General features: G+C 42.6%; 1 protein-coding gene across 1 annotated transcript in view; it reads right to left on the bottom strand.

Moving 5' to 3' along the window:
* Positions 1 to 4,620: 4,620 nt before the first annotated feature.
* LOC132258509 (COUP transcription factor 2) overlaps positions 4,621 to 17,543 on the bottom strand; it is a gene marked incomplete at its 5' end in the record, with an annotated part of 38,396 nt that continues 25,473 nt past the window's right edge. The window contains 2 exons of the mRNA XM_059755840.1: positions 4,621 to 6,094; positions 6,402 to 6,559. Of these exons, the coding sequence (XP_059611823.1) occupies positions 5,978 to 6,094; positions 6,402 to 6,559 (275 nt within the window). The remainder of the gene's footprint in view (positions 6,095 to 6,401; positions 6,560 to 17,543) is intronic.

Genomic DNA, 17,543 nt, shown 5'->3' with positions numbered 1-17,543 from the left:
TCGATTGCGCTGTCAGGTTCACTTTGTAGGCGCGCCATTGCCGGTCAACGTGTCAATCAGTTCGTTTCGGGCGAAATTTACGACCACGTGGGGTTTGCACCCACTCAGGCTCATCAGCTGACCCACGTGAACTCCGTGTCGACAGTCGATCGGGAAGCGCGACACGACGATCTCTAAATTACAGGGCGCGCTCGTCACTGATCAGGTGAGAATTCCGAGCATTCCGCACTTTTACAGCTTTTATCGGCTCGTGCTGCTCGATTAGGCGGAGCACGTCCAAAATCGGAGATATCTCTTCTCAGTCTTCTCAGCAACTTCTTAGAATTTATCGTAGTAGTAAAACTATTCTCATGAAAATCACTTGGAGGTATTTAGAAGAGTCTAAAATGCTTTCTTTGCATAAAATCAATTAAAATCATCTCCAATAACTATTCAATTACCTGAATGAATGATTTATTAAAATTTACCTAAGATTTATTCTAATGCACATTTTGCAAATGAATGTCAATAAATAATATATGAAAATGCCCAATGGCACTTTTTGCTGCGATAGCAACTCTATTAATTGATAAAGAAGATTTAGATGCGCACCTAAAACTAGTCGGCCTTTGAATTATGTTGGAGAATGATTTGTTTTATTAAAGAAAAATCACTCTCTTCCATAATGATGGACGATGGAAGGACAGACCAAACTAATTAATATTCCCAGAAACATGGAGATGATGATTTTGGGTAAATTGTGGATTTCATCATGTAAATAAATTTCAGCTGAAGCGTGTTGATTGATGAGAGATGAATTTACAAAGTCAGCATCAGGAGAAAACTGTGCAAACTCTGGCACTCTTGAGGGTGAAAGTACTGGAAAATCACTGCTGTGTGAAAATCTTCGAAACACCCCCGTGAAGCTGTCCGTTTATCTGTTTGTCTTGCATGGCCGTGATTTGTGTGTGTTTTTCCTGCCAGTTCTCCAAAAACGCGAATGCACGAAACTTTGACTGTTGGGTGGAAAAGTTTGGTTTCTTTTTTTCCGCTCAGGCTGGAAAGTAAACCATTCGCAGGTGCCTTTCATCACTCCCTCTCTCGCGGTGTGTGTCTTTTTTGGCAAAAGAGACACCATTTATTATTAATATCTCCTCTTCGCCTCACGGTTAGAGCTCACATTTTAATTAGACTCCTCCTTTTCATCGCCCCGCGAACGCTTTTCCATGTGATTTTACAGCTTTTCGGTGGAAAATCGCGAGCACTTTGTGGGCCGTGCAGGCATTTTCCCATCTGCAGCGCGCATTGGATGAAGGAAGAGGAAATATAATTACAAAATGGCACATTGGGAATGTAATTAATTAAGATGTTGTGGCGCAAATTGTCATAGATAGTCACTTCCGTCGCCAAGCGCCCCACGCATCTAATGAGATGAAGACGTACCACAGGTGTCAGGACACTTTGCATAATGAAAGTCAATATGCCGCTGGAAGCCTTCTGGTTAATTGAATCCCCGAATTACGGGCGCAAATCCACTGGGGAATAATTGAGCTCTCCAGGAGATGAGATGATGTCTAAATTCTCACCCTCGCGCTGCCAAAAGACCAGCGCGAAAGGGGTGGATTTTTACCACAGCGCAACTTCCAAATCTCACCCATTTCGCCATTCATCATTAAATTTACAAGAATATACCCTGCGCTCTTTGTAGTTCGCCCCATTTTCGTTCCCCAACAAGCGCCCCCCTCCGGTCCGTGTTGTTGTTTTATGAATCTTCTTAAGAGGTATTTCATCGACTTATTACTCCATCTTCATCACCATCATCAACGGTGGTGAGTTAATAATTAATATTCGCTAAAAAGCCACATCTGCGCCCATTTTAAATTCAACGCCAATTTCTGAATCCGCAATTAGGGCACAATGTTGGGCGCCATAAATTATTTACACTGGATTTTGGTCGCAACTTTTAATTCAGTCGCTTCTCTGCTCGGGATCTGTGAAGAAAATTTAAGCAAATATTCAAATTCATAGTGTTCTTAAGGCCAGTACTCAAACTTCCAGTTTAAGCGCAAGAATTGATGTCTTTGAAGATTATTCAGTCACTAAATCCGTTTTAAGACAGAGTCAAATAACCTAGAAAAGCATTGCGAAGCCCAAAACAAGATCTAGAAAGCAACTAAACTAGGACTGATTTTTCTAAGTCAATAGTTTGCGTCTTGTTTGTTTGTTCTTTGCCTATTTGAAAAGCCGAATGCAATCGATCCCGCATGTTCTCTTGGGATGAACACTGCGCTGCATTAGTGATTGATTATTGGAGGCAATCATTAAATGGAAATCGTGCTCGCGAAGAAGTCTGTATTTGGTTAAAAGGTAAACTAATTATTTCGGTGACTCTCTGGCGTCCAAAGAAGACAGCGAGTCGTGTTCGTGGGCAGATTGCATAAGGAGAGAGTCCAATTAATTAATTCATTCATCGTCATGCGCCCTCAAAATATGTATTAGTCCCTCTCCCAGGGCGATCGCGATTTCCCACACTTTCTCAAGATCGACGGCAAGAATCTCTCATGTCAGCTGAGGCGATCGAGAGTGAGAAATATGGTGAAAGGTCCTTCGCCTTGTTCACACCAACTTTTGCACGGCGCGCATTCCATCGACATCTTTTCTTGAGTTTTTTCCCTGCCATTTCTCCTCCATTCATTGGCAGTTTGTGTTTGGGTTCTCTTTCAAGACAATTTCGCGAAAATAGCACTCGCGCGAGAGACAAAAAGCACCTTCGTGGAAGTATTAGATCTTTTCGCGATATATTGCACGAATTGATTATAGAAATCGATAGATCACCGCGTATGCCGCGTGATCCAACATTCCTGATGCCATTTTACAAGCCTCGAAAATATTGCTGCGCGGCTACATAGTGAGGGGATCTGTTGTATGTGTGTCTGGAGCATGGTGAGCAAGCGATAAGTGCTCGATCATAAATTAATTGTACAACTCCGCGGAGTCTCGCAAATGTGGAGGGAAAACCTCAGAGAGAGATCATATTTAATCTCATTCTCCCTCTGCTCCTAAACTATAAATTGCTGCGCTCTCCGCGTTGCCCATGAGCCAAATGGGCCTCTGGGGTCCCACAACTGCGCAATCGATTGTCGATCTCATCGGCCCAGTGCACCAGAAGACACGGAAGACGAAGGCAGAGACGACGAAAGTCTCGATCGTCCACTTCCCTGTGCGATCGTGCATTTAGAGAAATGATCGATGGAATTTCACATCGAATTATCATTTTATTGGAAACGATACAACACAGTGGAAATGGCTTAGAGTTCACACGAGCGATCGATTTGTCATACGGGGACTCTCTTCCATTCCATCTCACTCTCGCCATGGCTATTTTACATTAATCCATTGTTAGATCAGCGTGTAAGAAAAGGCCAATATTGTCTGAGTGTCACAGAATCGATTAGTGGCAGCTTTGACAAATTGATCTTTTGGAAATGATTCTGTTAAATTCCTCAAATACACAACAAATAGACAGAGATATACAAACCTTCCCATTTCTTTGATGTCCATCTCCAACGGTCATCGGAAGAATGAGGATCATCTGCTTTTTTCCCACACTAAGTAATCATACATTGGAAAGATGGAATCGTAGATTTTGTCTCTCTGCAGATGAACTTCTTCCTGGGCTTATCATATCAGACAGAATATCTACTTACATTCTTCCTCACTGTAAATGCGATATTTTCAGACGTACTTTTGACTTTCCAATGCGCTGCAATTTCGGTGCACAATTTCTCTGGTTGAAATAAAACATGTGCACAAAAATTGTAAAGAGTTTAGCGCGAGCAAGGAGTGATTTAATTTACAATTAGATCCCCTATTTAGACTAGAGTCGCAGCGAAGAATGTCTTACCAATTGAGCTGGGGGAAGAATTCAAAATATTGTGGACATCTCACATAATTCTGTCAGTGGAAATTGCTGAGTGAATGAGGAGAGAATGGAGAGCATGAAAAATGTAGACTAATTCATCAATTCATTCCATGGTTGCAAAACACTCTCGCCCTCGTCTTTGCCATCGCGGAGCCTCGAGGAATCTTCAATGGGAGTGGGAAAATAAAACAATATGCTGGTAATGAATTTATAAATTCGTCGTCTTGGTGGAGGAATGTCTTGGAGTGAGAGAAATGTGATGAAAGAGCCTCTCCGCGTCCAATTCAATTCCGCTGTGGGGACAGTTTGGAGTATCATTGCAGCTCCGTTCGCGGTGCAAATAGACCCGATGGCACAATGGGATGTCTCTGAATCTAACCGCGTGGAGGGAATGCGATGGAAACAATAAAAGCAATCATACATCCATTCGTGACAATCAATGTTCGTCCATTAATTCCCAGCGATTGATTAATCATCATCATCGTCCGGAGTGGCCCAATTGAGACTGATTTGAATTTATCGGAGCAATTGATTCAAATTTATTAGTCTGATGGTGTGACGTCACATTGTTCAATTTCAGTATATCGTCCGCATCAGAAATTGTATTATTCATCCTCTTCACCCTTTATCGTCGCCGAGCACAAGCGAAAACACCCACAATTTTCTACTTGCAAAGGAAAGTGAAATTCGAGCTCGTTTTTTTTCAGTAATAATTTAGAGACGTTTATTATCATTTTATTATGCACTGCACTTATTACAATTTCTATTATCTCTCATCAAAAAACTTGTACAATGGTGATTCGTTCATGGATTTCCTTTACTTCCACACTTTTTCTCATCATCTGCAAATACATTTCAAATGCGGTGTAAAATGATTGGAAATTATGTCAGATTTTTCTATGGTGGTTTCTATATTGTTAGAAGAAAATAATATCTCACTGTACAAACAATTTATCTTGTGGTTTGGAAATGAAATCAATCATAAAAGGAGGAACTGAAAAGTGATGAATAAAAAAAATAAGAAGAAAAATTCTATCTCATCAATTTAATTCTATTTATGTACAAATTGTGGTATTTACAGTTTATTTCACTATGTAAGTCATAATATAGTTATTTCACTATATAGTAATTTCGATCACAACAATATATTGGTTTCTGAGACGAGTATCTCGCAATTCATTTATATAAAATAAGAGATATAAAATATATTTTTAAAATAGATGTAAAAAAAATTTATTTGTAGCTAAAAATATAAAAATTTTAAAATAATAGAGTTTCTTCATGTCAAAATAAAATATTATTGCTCTAGAATTTCATGGGATTTGCTTTGGGAGGGAAAACTTTAAGATTGCAAAGTCATAAAATGTTCTTTTTTCTCCTTATTGTTTGTGCTCATTAAGAGATTTTTCCTTTACAAGGAAGAGTATATAATAAATATATGTGTTTTCGTGTGTGTTTGTGGGAAAAGGGCAAAAAGATATTGCAATATTGCATTTTGTGATTTTCTCTGAGAAAAATTTACACTGCGAACAAGTCATAAAATAACCTACAACTTTTACACATTATTTTTGATGTTTCATCTGAAGAAGTGTTCTTCTTAATACAAATGGCACCTAAGTATGTGATCTCTTACTATCCTCTTTTCTTGTCCTTGATTCTTTGCTACACTTTATACAATTTGTCAATAATTTAATATCTCTTAATTGCCTACTAATTCTCTCTTCTCACTTTGCCTCCTCGCGTGATATGAGACAAGATTGCGGAGGGTCAGGGACTGGCTGTGGAGTATTGTCTGCAAGAGAGCGCGCACTAGAGCGGGAGGGAGGCCAGGAAGGCGTCCTGCAACTCCGCGGGTCACTTCACGTCCACGGCGACGGACACGTCGCTGGCCTGCAGCTGGTTGGGCACGGACGCGCCGACCTGCAAGTGGTCCGCGGGCGGCAGCGCGGGCGCCAGGGGCAGCTGCTCCATGGCCTGGCCGGCTGAGGACGGGGCGCTACAGCAGCCGCTGAAGGGAGCCAGCGAGGGCCCCATGGCCGAGGATCAGGTCGTCGCCAGCTGACGCCACACTGTGTGTCACATCGATGTGAGATACGGCCAGGAGAAACTGTTGCCGGACAGCAGCATGTCGCGGATCAGCGTCTCGATGGGCGTCTTCCCCACCAGACGGACGAAGAAGAGCTGTTCGATGACCTGCTTGTGAGTGTCACGGCGTGGAACACGGAGACAAAATTAGAATGGCTAGGGATTCTAGATTCTCCTCACAAATTTCTTTTGAAACAGTGCGTCAAGAGAACTTTTCAACCCTTTCAAAGATCTTCAAGACTTCATTACTGTTGCGGATTCTTGATGAATAGTGATAATTAATAAATGGTAAAGGATCGCAAGAGTACCGACACTTCATTGGAATAGGAGAAAAGCAGCAGATTCGTGGTGAAATGGGTGAAAGGGTTGAATCTCTTGCGATTAGGGATTGCTGGCCTGCTGTGGGCCTACTCACCTGCGACGAGACGGTCCTGAGCGATGGCAGTCGAAGCAGCAGCTTCCCGAATCTCGTGGGCTGGTTGGGATACTGCGTCCGGCAGTATTCCTCGAGCGCGCACTGCGACTTCTCCTGCAGGGACTCGATGTGGGTGACGTCGGACAGGCCGCAGGCGTCTGCAAGAGAGGCGGTCAGAGGTGAGTCCTCGTGATCGTGAGGGCCACGAGATGAGCACCGGGGAGACGATGTGTGCGACACCCACGAGAGACTCTCATTAAGGTAAATTGCGCACTGGTGGAAGTTCGTGAAGAGCAGCTCTTAACGGCGCTTCCAGTGATTTACAACTCGTCTGACGCCACAGACGTCTCCCAGGGCTATTCTCTGTGCAGAATCTCTACTGCCAACATCATGCACCCAATTTACAAATTTACATTCCACTATCTCACACCCCATCACCTTTGCAACACTGTAGGCCCAGAAGTTAATTGAGCGAATCTCTCGGGAGTGAAATTCGACATGGCTTCTCAGCATTTAATGCGCCTTATTTGCTATTTAGAGGTTCTTCGCCAACTACAACATATAGTGTTGATCCAGAAGAGACACCCTTTATTTATGACGAAAACATCTCTCGCAAATCAATATTGCTCGTGGAGTAAATTGAAGATTTCTCTCCAGCTTTTAATTGCCAACATTTAATATACCCACGAAAGTGACCATTGTAATTGATTGCTGAGAAGCCACATAATGGCAAGTGCTAAAATTTATTCATTGCCGCAAAGACTGAGAGGCAAGACAGAGAAGCAATCCTATGATGGATGATTAGTTGCATAGAAACATGGCATTATTGGCATATTTCAGGTGGGAAAATTATGGAATTCCTGCGTTCTCAGCTCACCTTTGCCATCACAGGCAAAAATCAGGTGCTTGTCCAGTGAAAATCTGAGAAATCTTCCAATCATTTCTAACTCATGCTATTCATTTTGCAATTCCGCATAAGAAGACTCTCATGCTCACCATCTGGCAGTTTCATGTATGTGGAGTGTATTTAAAGTATGCGAGAGAGTAATTCGAGTATCTCGTCTAATTTCGTTTAATAAGAACTTTTCCAAATGCTCTATTTGGTCTATTTATGTTTTCTAATTGTAGCGCAATTAATCGTTACTTGTTGTCACATATGTTACAGCGGCAATTGAAGACAATTTATTTTTCTTGAGGAGAAGTGATATAATTTATAGCCAACATGATGTACCACTCAAGAATGACAAATAATTATTTTGTTGTCTTTCACGACTCCTCAAATTGTGGATCTCACCAGCTGAACTGGTTAAAAAGTGCTTCATTTTCTCCATCTCTGCCAACTCAAGAACACTTTGAATTTCTCCGGATTTTTCCCAACATCCCTCAGCCAGAGAGATTTATTGTTGAGATACACTTTGTGGTATGCTAGAGAATATTTGCAAGATTTTTTCCGCGTCTCCAATTCCAGGAAAAACAATTGTCTAACAGACATGGTATGAATTCTATGAAGGAGGACTCATCGCGCGTTGCCCGCAGATGAATTAACTATTGAGTTACTCAAAAACGCCCGCCGATGGCCCAAAGTGAGAGGCTCTCGAGTGAAAATCAAGAGAGATCATAAATATCATGTGCGAGGGAAAAGTCAAAAATAGTAGAAAGAAATTTCATCCACCTGTTTGTCGTTCTCAAGAGGAAAAAAGATCATTTTCAGACCACTTAAGAGAAGGAGAATGGAGATGAAGCACTAATAGCTCTCGACTGCCTCGAGCAATGACGAGGGATCATCTTTGAGCACGTGTTTCAGTTAACGCATCGTGCATTTTTATGGAAAGTGCGAGCATTTTAGCCATCGCCAGAGCACTATGAATCACAGATATTGCTATTGATAGTGTGTTAGATGATGGACAGAGTTTTTCGCCCTCTCAACTTGCCCTATCTCCACATAATTTCACCCACAGTTGTGAAGCTAGCGCGCGCCTTATCTCCAGTTATTACACGCAGCATTTAAAGTACCAGCAATGACCAGATGTTCAATAAAAATTCTCTTACACTTTCCATATAAAATGTAAATGAATGGACGCATGCAACGAAATCACATCAATCTTAATCACACTCGCTATCTTTCATGTGGACGCCTCCAAGTCCCTGCAGAGAGCATAACCCATCATCGCATGGAAGTGTCGCCACCATCATGCCGAGACAGTGTGTGCTCGAATTAAATTTCATAAAAAGTGAATTGCATTAAAATTCTTATTTCGATTGGAGTTAATTGCTGTGCTGGAGATGAGCGCCTGTGTGACAAAAGTGTGTCATAAATCAATTAATCGGATGGTAAATAAATTTTAATATCAGTCGCGATGGACGAGAAGAAAGGAGGCAAATCCTAATTTTTAATTGCACACCACAGAAGAGGATGAAAAATGTGCAAAGGGGAGCCCGAGCAGAAGTGTGTTGTAAACACTACTTTACCCTAATTTAGCATAAAGTATTGCTTTAATTATTTTTATTGGGCCCTCTGCCGGAACAGTGTTTAGCCAACAGAGAGTCACTTTTTAATGTTCCACCATATTTTTTCCACCAAGCCAACTTCTGGGCTGTTTAACACTTTTACGATCTGTGCACCTTCAAAAGACACGCTCGCGGTTTTCGCCTTTTTCCCCACACTTCGCCTCAAAAGATCAACAATACTTGATTAATGTACAAATTTACACAATTCCTATGTTATTTTTTATGACTGTTTAATTAGCCATTAAGCAAACCATTCATTATCATGTCACGAAACGTTTTTTTTCCGGCAGTCATCGCAGTAGAAAATAGGTTGAATTGCGAGACATGAGAGGAGCACCCCTAAGGGAATTAATTCACCACTTTAATATATCGCAGGCAGTGCGTAAAAAGGCGATATTTGATAAATTTCCACCCTCAAGTGGTCCACAACTCCCTCAATAAATTCACGTCAGAAACGTATCACGGACTGCGGCAGTTGAGTGAGAATCTGAGAATGGATATTTTGTGGATTGCACAAGTCAAGAAGCAATATCTCATATCGTATGCACCCCTTGGCCTCCCGATGGCCAGACCTCGAGGGCAGAGATTCGTTTTTTATGTTTCGACATTTGGTGATTTATTGGCAGTGTTCTTCACACTTCTCAATATTTTATGGTTATTTTGGAAATTGATCTCGCTGCCTAATAGATTTGGCCACGAGATTAGAGTAATGTCTCCCGAGAGGAGCTATTAATTTATCAGAAGACCTCACACACACACAATATCGCATGATTAGAAGAACTGTTGAGGCCGCAACTTAGGGTGACTTAGTGCCATAGATATTATTAAAGTGTTGGGCTGCTTTTTTTTTCACCAGAGCGCCGCTCTCAAGTGCCCCCAAAATGCCACAATGTTTCGAGGGAGGCTCCCAGTTACACATAACGACGAGATGATACATTTATCGCATCGTGTTGCGGATCCCCCGAAGAGAATTCTGGAACATGTACTGGGAGGATCTGACCATGTATTCGGGGCGTCACGGAGATATTGAGAAAGATTTATTCACACACACAGCCAATGTGAGGGTGTTCGGCAGAGTGAATTGTGGCGGAAGGCGCAGAGTCTGGGAAAAACAATGCTAATATAGACCTCATTTCCCTCGACCCAAAGCGCGCCATTGGAGGAGTATTATCCCCAAAAGTGGTGGAAAAGGATTAAATTTTAATCCCGCCACTTTCTACACTCCATGAATAATGGATTTAGCCACGAAGAACGCCACTAAATGCACTCTCAGTTGTCTTTTTCCTGTATAATTGCCGCACACGCGTTTTGTTCTCTCTCTCTCTGGCGGGGCAAAAAACATTCATATCGAAATGCACCATTTCACCCCAAATAAATGAGAATGATGTCTGCACCCTATCAACATCCCCGGCAAACTTTCTTATCTAATTTTTGACGCGAATTGAATGCGTGAAATGAAACAAAAACAGCAAACAATAGGGCAAAGAAGTCAAAGGGGACGAGAGTAGCTAAATTCAGATTAAACCGCACATTTAAGGGTTGTTTTTGGGTGATGGTTTCATAGAGTGTCATGGCTACACGCCAACACTTCTCCAGAGAGAAGAATCTTCCTCCGAAGGGGTGAAATTATATACAATTCCCTTAATTGAACCCCTTTTTGCATTGCGCGTACACTCTTTAATAATCTTGACGCTGTCAGAGACGTGCTGCTCAAAGATAGCGCGTTGCCTCCTTTCTGAACAGCTGATGCGAAATTACATCAATTCTGTATTAATTTCCGTTTTGCCAATATTTGAAATGCGTTGAAATTGAATTTTTTTTTACATTCTCTTCCTTTGACACAATGAGCAATTTCGAGTATCACCGCAAGTTGAGTGATTCTGTCCGCAATGTGCGGCTGTGAAAATTGCATTAGCGCTTGCCACAGAGGGTTGAAAGTCGGAGGGTGAACTTCGTGCAATAATGCCGTCATTGAAATAAACAAATCGTGTTTGTTTGAAATATTTGAGGTGGTTTTCCCGATAAGGAATGTCATAGGGTTTTTCTGGCATTATCACTCTTTTTGTCACATTACAATACAATCCGAGGGTGATTTTCATGCAGACAAGCCTTCCGAGAGGGTAGAGAATTGGATTAGCTTTGGAAAAAGAATAGAACCAAGTGTGAGGAACAGGTTAGGAAAAGTGGTGGATTTGGAATATCACCTCACAACGCGTAATGAGCTCAAAGAGAGACATGTAAATGGGATGAAATCCAATCTGTGGGGAAATTCACAATGAGATTCATTCTAGGCATATTATCGCACCAAGTGGCAGTGATGCGCATTGCGATTTGATGGATGGATGCGCCAATCTCCCCACGGAAAATCCCTTCCTCCCTCGTGTTTTTGGCTTTTCCTCAAGAACAGAGACACTTGGCATGGAAAATCCGAAAAAGGCACAAATTCACAACGCTGTCGACTTTTTCAAATGTCAGCAAATGCCAAGAACTTGTCGATTTGCTAGTGAGCAGAAGGGGAAAATAACTAGTAAAATAACAGAATAGAAGTGTGTAGCAATTTTTGGAAGTGTCTCACATGTGTATCAGCAAGTGTGACAACGTTAATTGAGGGAATGACGCATAGAATATTTGTGAAACTGCCAAAGGATTGTCCGCAATCAATTGTGCGGGAATAAATCAAGTGAGAATTGTGGAATTTAGCCACCCCTCGGCTGTGAATGCCTAATGCGGAACAGAGGGTGGAGAAGTCATTGGGAATTCCACCCTCATTCACATTTTGTCCGATTAGAAAATGGAAAGTCGAGTCGTGTGTGCCCCCAACCCTCCGAGGGGGGATAGTTCAGAGCCCGTAGCAACTGTCACACTCGGTGGCAAGCAAGACGATGGCCCTCACTGTCAATACATATGGATGTTGTTAGACCAGGAAGCGGATGTTGCTATGATATGCCACCGACAAGGGTGGCCCCTAACCCTTTAGCGTCGCCACTCAGGGGCACATTTTAAATGTGCGCGGCCGTGACGGGGTGTGAAAAGTTACGAAGGGGTGTCAGAAATTGATTTAAATGTCAGATTGAGTGTTTCGATAGGAGACAAGAAGTTTGTGGCATCTTGGCGTGAGATGAATTGCGGCCTCATACGGATTCATATGACAATTCGAGAGCGATGAAATCGGAATTCCACTTAAAGTGCCACATCGCAGCGACAGTTTTCGCCTTTGAGACTTGCTCAAGTGTATTACCGTGGAAGGGCGAGATTAGACGTCCCTCGCGCGCGAAATTTCTTTTATAGAAATTGAAGTGCTACAAGAAAATGTTTTTACACACATTTTCACCCCCAAAACTCTCTCTCTCTTAACGTCACCTTGGCGCAGAATTCATCGACATTTCTGTAATTTCCGCTCGACAAAGTATCACTATACATAGCCAGAGACGTTTGACGAAGAGTCGAAGGGAAAATTTATTGGCAAATTATTTGCAATTTCCCTCTCGATAGAGAAAAAAGAGCACAGCATCCATCATAGTGTGACAATATGAAGATCATAAATATTGGCCCTGGGACAGCGTGTATGCAAAATTCATGCCACAGCCTCTCTGCCAAATTGATCCTCCACGCGGAAATGTCTATTTAATGGTTAGGGCCATTTTGCGGCGCAGAAAAAACCTACATTTGATCCACATATAAGTGCAAAAGTGAGGTATAATAGAATATTATTGCGCCCTTCCCGCGCGATGGCGAGAGAGGAACTTTATTGGACGCCATAAGTCATTCTCGACAGCCGGACAAAAGCCAGGACATTATCAGAAGCGGGAAGAGCGACGAAATGGATATGAAAATGAAATGTATTTTTTCCGCATAATTACGGAAGGTATGATGTTGATTGAGAGCCACAGACGAGGGCAATATTGGAATTGTCAGGCTGTCGATCTGACCCCGAAACATGACCCTTACGCCGAACCATATTGGGAAGAGAGTGTCTCAGTGGCTGTGCCCTAATGCCTGAAGCCGCACACAGAGTGGATGGGATGAAAGCCGATTTAAGGGCATAATTAAAATGTCTCTGGAGGAAAACTGCACTTGGCCACGACCTAGCTCTCCTGCTATCATTGTTTATGTCCCATAAATAGCCGAGATGGGCGCACAAGGAGCTGGCGATAGGGAGATGAGAGACTCTATCGCAAGGGTTAATTTATGCACTTTTTCTCCTGATTTAATCTCATGCCATATTTTAGCATGAAACGCTTTGCCACTTGAACATGATGCCCTGACAAGTGGCGAATGGATAATTCACCCACAACATCTGCCGACACTTCACTGTTGAACTGTGGCTCATGTCGAAGCGACACACACTTGAATTTCTCTCTCGGTACTGTTTAAACGAGTGAAATAACTTTGGAGGATTGTCAATAAATATATATCTACAGCCAAAAGTGAGAGAGAGAAGTTTGGCTGCGGAGGAGAATATTCGAGGAATTTTTCACATATAATTTAGTTGGATGAAATATTTGGACACCAAAAACCCACCCTCGAATAAATAACAAAAACGCCCAATTGATTTATTCGCCGTTCGCTGAAAAGTGTCAAAGTTTAAAAAATATTTCATTTTCTCCTCAGTGAGTTCCTAAAGTGGAAGGAATTTCATTTGGACTCTCCGGCTCTTTCTGGTCAAGATGTGTGTGCGCGCACATTTGGCATCTTCACATTGAGTGTCGCCTTTGGAATATGGCACAATTATATTGTTCGAGACAGTAAATTACCCAACAACAATGCGCCAACAACACGCGAACTATGTGGAACATGGACATCGATTGGGGGGTGAGAGCGCATAAAAGGCAAAATATATACAAATAGTAGTAATAACAATAAATGTATATAAATACAGGCGGACAAACACCAGGCACACAAGACGACAACATGAAGAAGAACATGCCAACATAAACTTGCACATTATGACCACTTGAACGCGCAGCGGGAGCCAAAGAGAGGTGGACCGAATCCACACTCGGATCTATATTTGCCCCCTCAGCCGATGGAAGTGTGAGACAGTTCCGATTGGGAGTCTTCCAGACATTTCGGTGGTTACCTGAGCCAAAAGCGCACACCGTTAAGAACAGTCCCTTCGGCACGATTCTGCAAATTCCTTCCTAAGATCGCTCTTGCTTGTTCCTATTCTTTTCCAGAGTTTGACTTGTTTCCAGTTCCAATCTCTAAACTCTTAACTGACATTAGAGATGTTTAATATCTAGAAAGTCCATCGTAAATCCATTTCTAACCGTGTTATTGATACATTGTGATCAGCCCAATCTCCGAATCGCGCTATAAAATTCACACCATAGCGAGTATTGCCTTTTTTGATTTATTGGGCACACTTTCCATGCAACTGCGGCCACATCTTCACGAAAGGTATTCTTGGGAAAATGATTATCGGATAATCTGACCGTGAATTGCATACTTCTGACACTTTTTTCCCCATCTCAGTACAATAGCTTAAGAGACAGATGCGATATATTCGTTTGTGTCGGCAAAATCAATTTAAATTCTGGGCCTCTTCTTGTTGGTTTTTGTTGTTCATCAAGAAATCTGCTCATATCTTTGGGCTGTCTTCGGGAGGAAAGTAAAAACATGAAAAGGAAATTATGTAAGCGCGCGTATTGTTGCGATGCCAGGAAGATAGATCCTATTCAGAGAGGCCATCCCGTATCCAGGTGTTGTTTTGGGGTGTGTGCAGCATCTCAGTGTCCTTCATGCCAGAGACGCACTGTATTTCTATCTATAGGCGCGAGTTTGGTGTTGAGATGCATCTGAGATTGTCGCACGTGTAGCCCGCTTGAAATTATTGTCACTGTATGCAAATGACGGTGAAGAAATTACCCGAGAGAGTGCCTTCGCGGTTGCAGAGAATACGGAAATATATGTTGAGTTTGTACGCAAAAATTCCCTCAACTTGTTGTGCGCGCCCCACAATTGCCTCCCCATGCCCTTTTCCACACCACTCTTGCACATCACACGGCCGAGAGTCCTCGTGTTGTGTTGCCACAAGAACCCAGAGAGATACATTTTAAGGAAGTTTATCTTATTACATATTTAAAGTCCTCCGCGTCTTATATTCTTGTTCCACCGTTTTTTGTGCTCTTTCCCTTCTTTTTCCAGCACACATCGCGTCCCTCCATGTCTTGTTGCCTTCTGTTATTGTTGAACGTATTGTGTGTTAAGTAGATTTTTCAAAACCGATACAAATTTGTCCACAATAGATGCTAAAAGGTGTCAATGTTGGTTTTTGCAATAAACGGTCCTCCGTTTCTCACCATACATTGTCGTGTATAGCTCCAACTGCAGCATTGCCAGAGATGCTCAAAGGAATGAACTCAAGGAGTGAGGATGGCTATTGAAAAACCACCAACGAGATTAGTGAGATGCACAGCATGGGTGGATTATTGGAATTGAATTGAAATGAATTTGAGAAATCTCCAAGAGGTGCTGGAGTTGAAAAGTGCTGCAATTTTCGAAAAATAGGAACAGTCAGCGGAGTTAAATGGTGTTGTGACAAAGTGTTGAATTGCACCATTATCCACACGCGCGCTGACTAAATACCATCAAAATCACATTTAGTAGCAATTTGTCACCTAATTTACAGCCGGGCATTATGCCGATGGTCGATTTGAATTTCAAAAGGGAATAAAAGTCGAGCGGATGGGCAGATGAATAAAATGTAATCTACAAGTTGGCTAATAATGCTCACGGACATAAATTCCCGGCAAGAGGAGGCGGAGGAGATGCCGGGAGAAAAGAGAGGCGTAGGGAAAATTGAAATAACACAGGAAAGAAGCAAAAGGAATGCCCTGAGCCGATGAAATGGTCAACTTTTAGAGATTGTGCCCAGCGCTCGCCGCTGTCTATTGGCGTGAAGCAGGAGGCTCGCAACACCATCATCGAGAGACACCGAGGCTGAGTACGATATGGTTTCGGTGGAATACAGATAGGAGTATTATTGTAATCATTCGCTTTATTTATGGACCATGAATAAAATACAATAAGACACCGCGCGGCTGTTTTGGGACCGGTTTGCAGAGAGCCATCTTCCTCTTCTGCCGCCGCGCCACCTTCGCCAGCGTCAAATGAAAAGAAGAGTGCACATTTTTGAGCCTCTTCTCCCCCGCACATTGCTGCCAAGACCCGCCGAATGGCCAAATTGGAGGTGCTTGGTGATTACTTCAAATTAAAATTTTATGCATTCGCCCGCAAGAGCGCAAGAGACACACAAACTCCGTGTGTGTTGGCAAAGTGCATCGATGCTGAATCTTCTTCGTGTCGTATATTTCATACGATGGGCGCGAGAACGTTGGAAAAAAGGCCATATTAAAATTCTCCGTGCGCAAGGTAACAACAATTTGCTCACATTTTATTATACTCAGGGACATCAAAGAAATATTTTCGTGATGCATTTCTTACTCCTCTATAAAATGCTTACGAGCAAACTCAGAGTGAGAAATCCCACAGGGCAGCACTTGAGTAAGTGAAATGAGATTTGTAACTAGATTTTCGCGGGCTGTCGTCTGTCGTTTGATTAATCTGCACACTTCCTATCCGCGGAAGACATATCTGCGGTGCGTGAGAACAATGCAAAGTGGAAAATGATGAAGCGGGGCGCGCATAGCGTGAAATCGTGTTCCGATTTTTCAATTTTCACCATCACTCCCCTCGAGAGGTGTTCAAGATGTCAGGAAAGAGTTTCGCCACTCCAGCGACTTCGTGGGACAAGAAAAAAAGCCCATCGAAGGGCCTATCATCACCGGAATTGGATGTCAACATTTAGGCTTTTGAGTTAGCTCATAACTGTCATTATGCGGAGTGGAAATTTGATTTTAATATAAAGGCATAAAAGTGCCCAAAATATCCTCAAATTCCCCAAATGCAGATCCCCTTCGTTGAGCACTCTCAATACTTTATGTCCATAAAAGTGAGTGTGTAGCACAGAATGGCTTTTAAATAGGGTAAAATGAGGAATTTCAATTTAATACTACTTCACGACGGAGATCGTGTTAAAGACCACATAAAATCAAAATTCATTTCACCCAATTTGCATGGGAATTGCCGCTCACCTGAGTGAGCATCATCGCGGTGATGATCGTGAGGCATAGAAGGAATTTCGGATGATGCGCGCGATACAATGAAACACGATCCGCGCCGGGATCTTGTATCGAAAAGCCGCAGTCACACTTCCATTACCACCTCATCAATTTTCTCCCGAAATCACCCCGAAAAGAGGAGGAAAAAGGAATTAACATGACAATATAATGCGTCGGTGCCAATAAAATTTCAACTAACACGCAACAGGCGATGCACATTTGGGTGTCCCGTGACGAACCGCCCACAGTCGTGTCATTAGACATCTCTCCACTTGAAATCGACAATCAATTGGTCACAAATTGTCATCGCCGAAGCACGCTCCGGAGCACAAGCGAGTGACTCGCGCATCGGCCAGAATGTATGGCCACTAAAAACAAATTGCCATTTAATTTTTTGACTGACACTCTGGCAACGCTCATGAAGACACACAGCGAACAAGACTTCCAATTGAGCGGCACCTGAACACACGGCCGCCGCGGACCACACGCGAGGTCTTCGCGCTCTCGCCAG

This window comes from Phlebotomus argentipes, unplaced genomic scaffold (assembly GCF_947086385.1).
Source record: "Phlebotomus argentipes unplaced genomic scaffold, Phlebotomus argentipes genome assembly scaffold_4, whole genome shotgun sequence".
Taxonomy (NCBI): domain Eukaryota; kingdom Metazoa; phylum Arthropoda; class Insecta; order Diptera; family Psychodidae; genus Phlebotomus; species Phlebotomus argentipes.
This window is presented reverse-complemented; position numbering and strand designations above follow the sequence as displayed.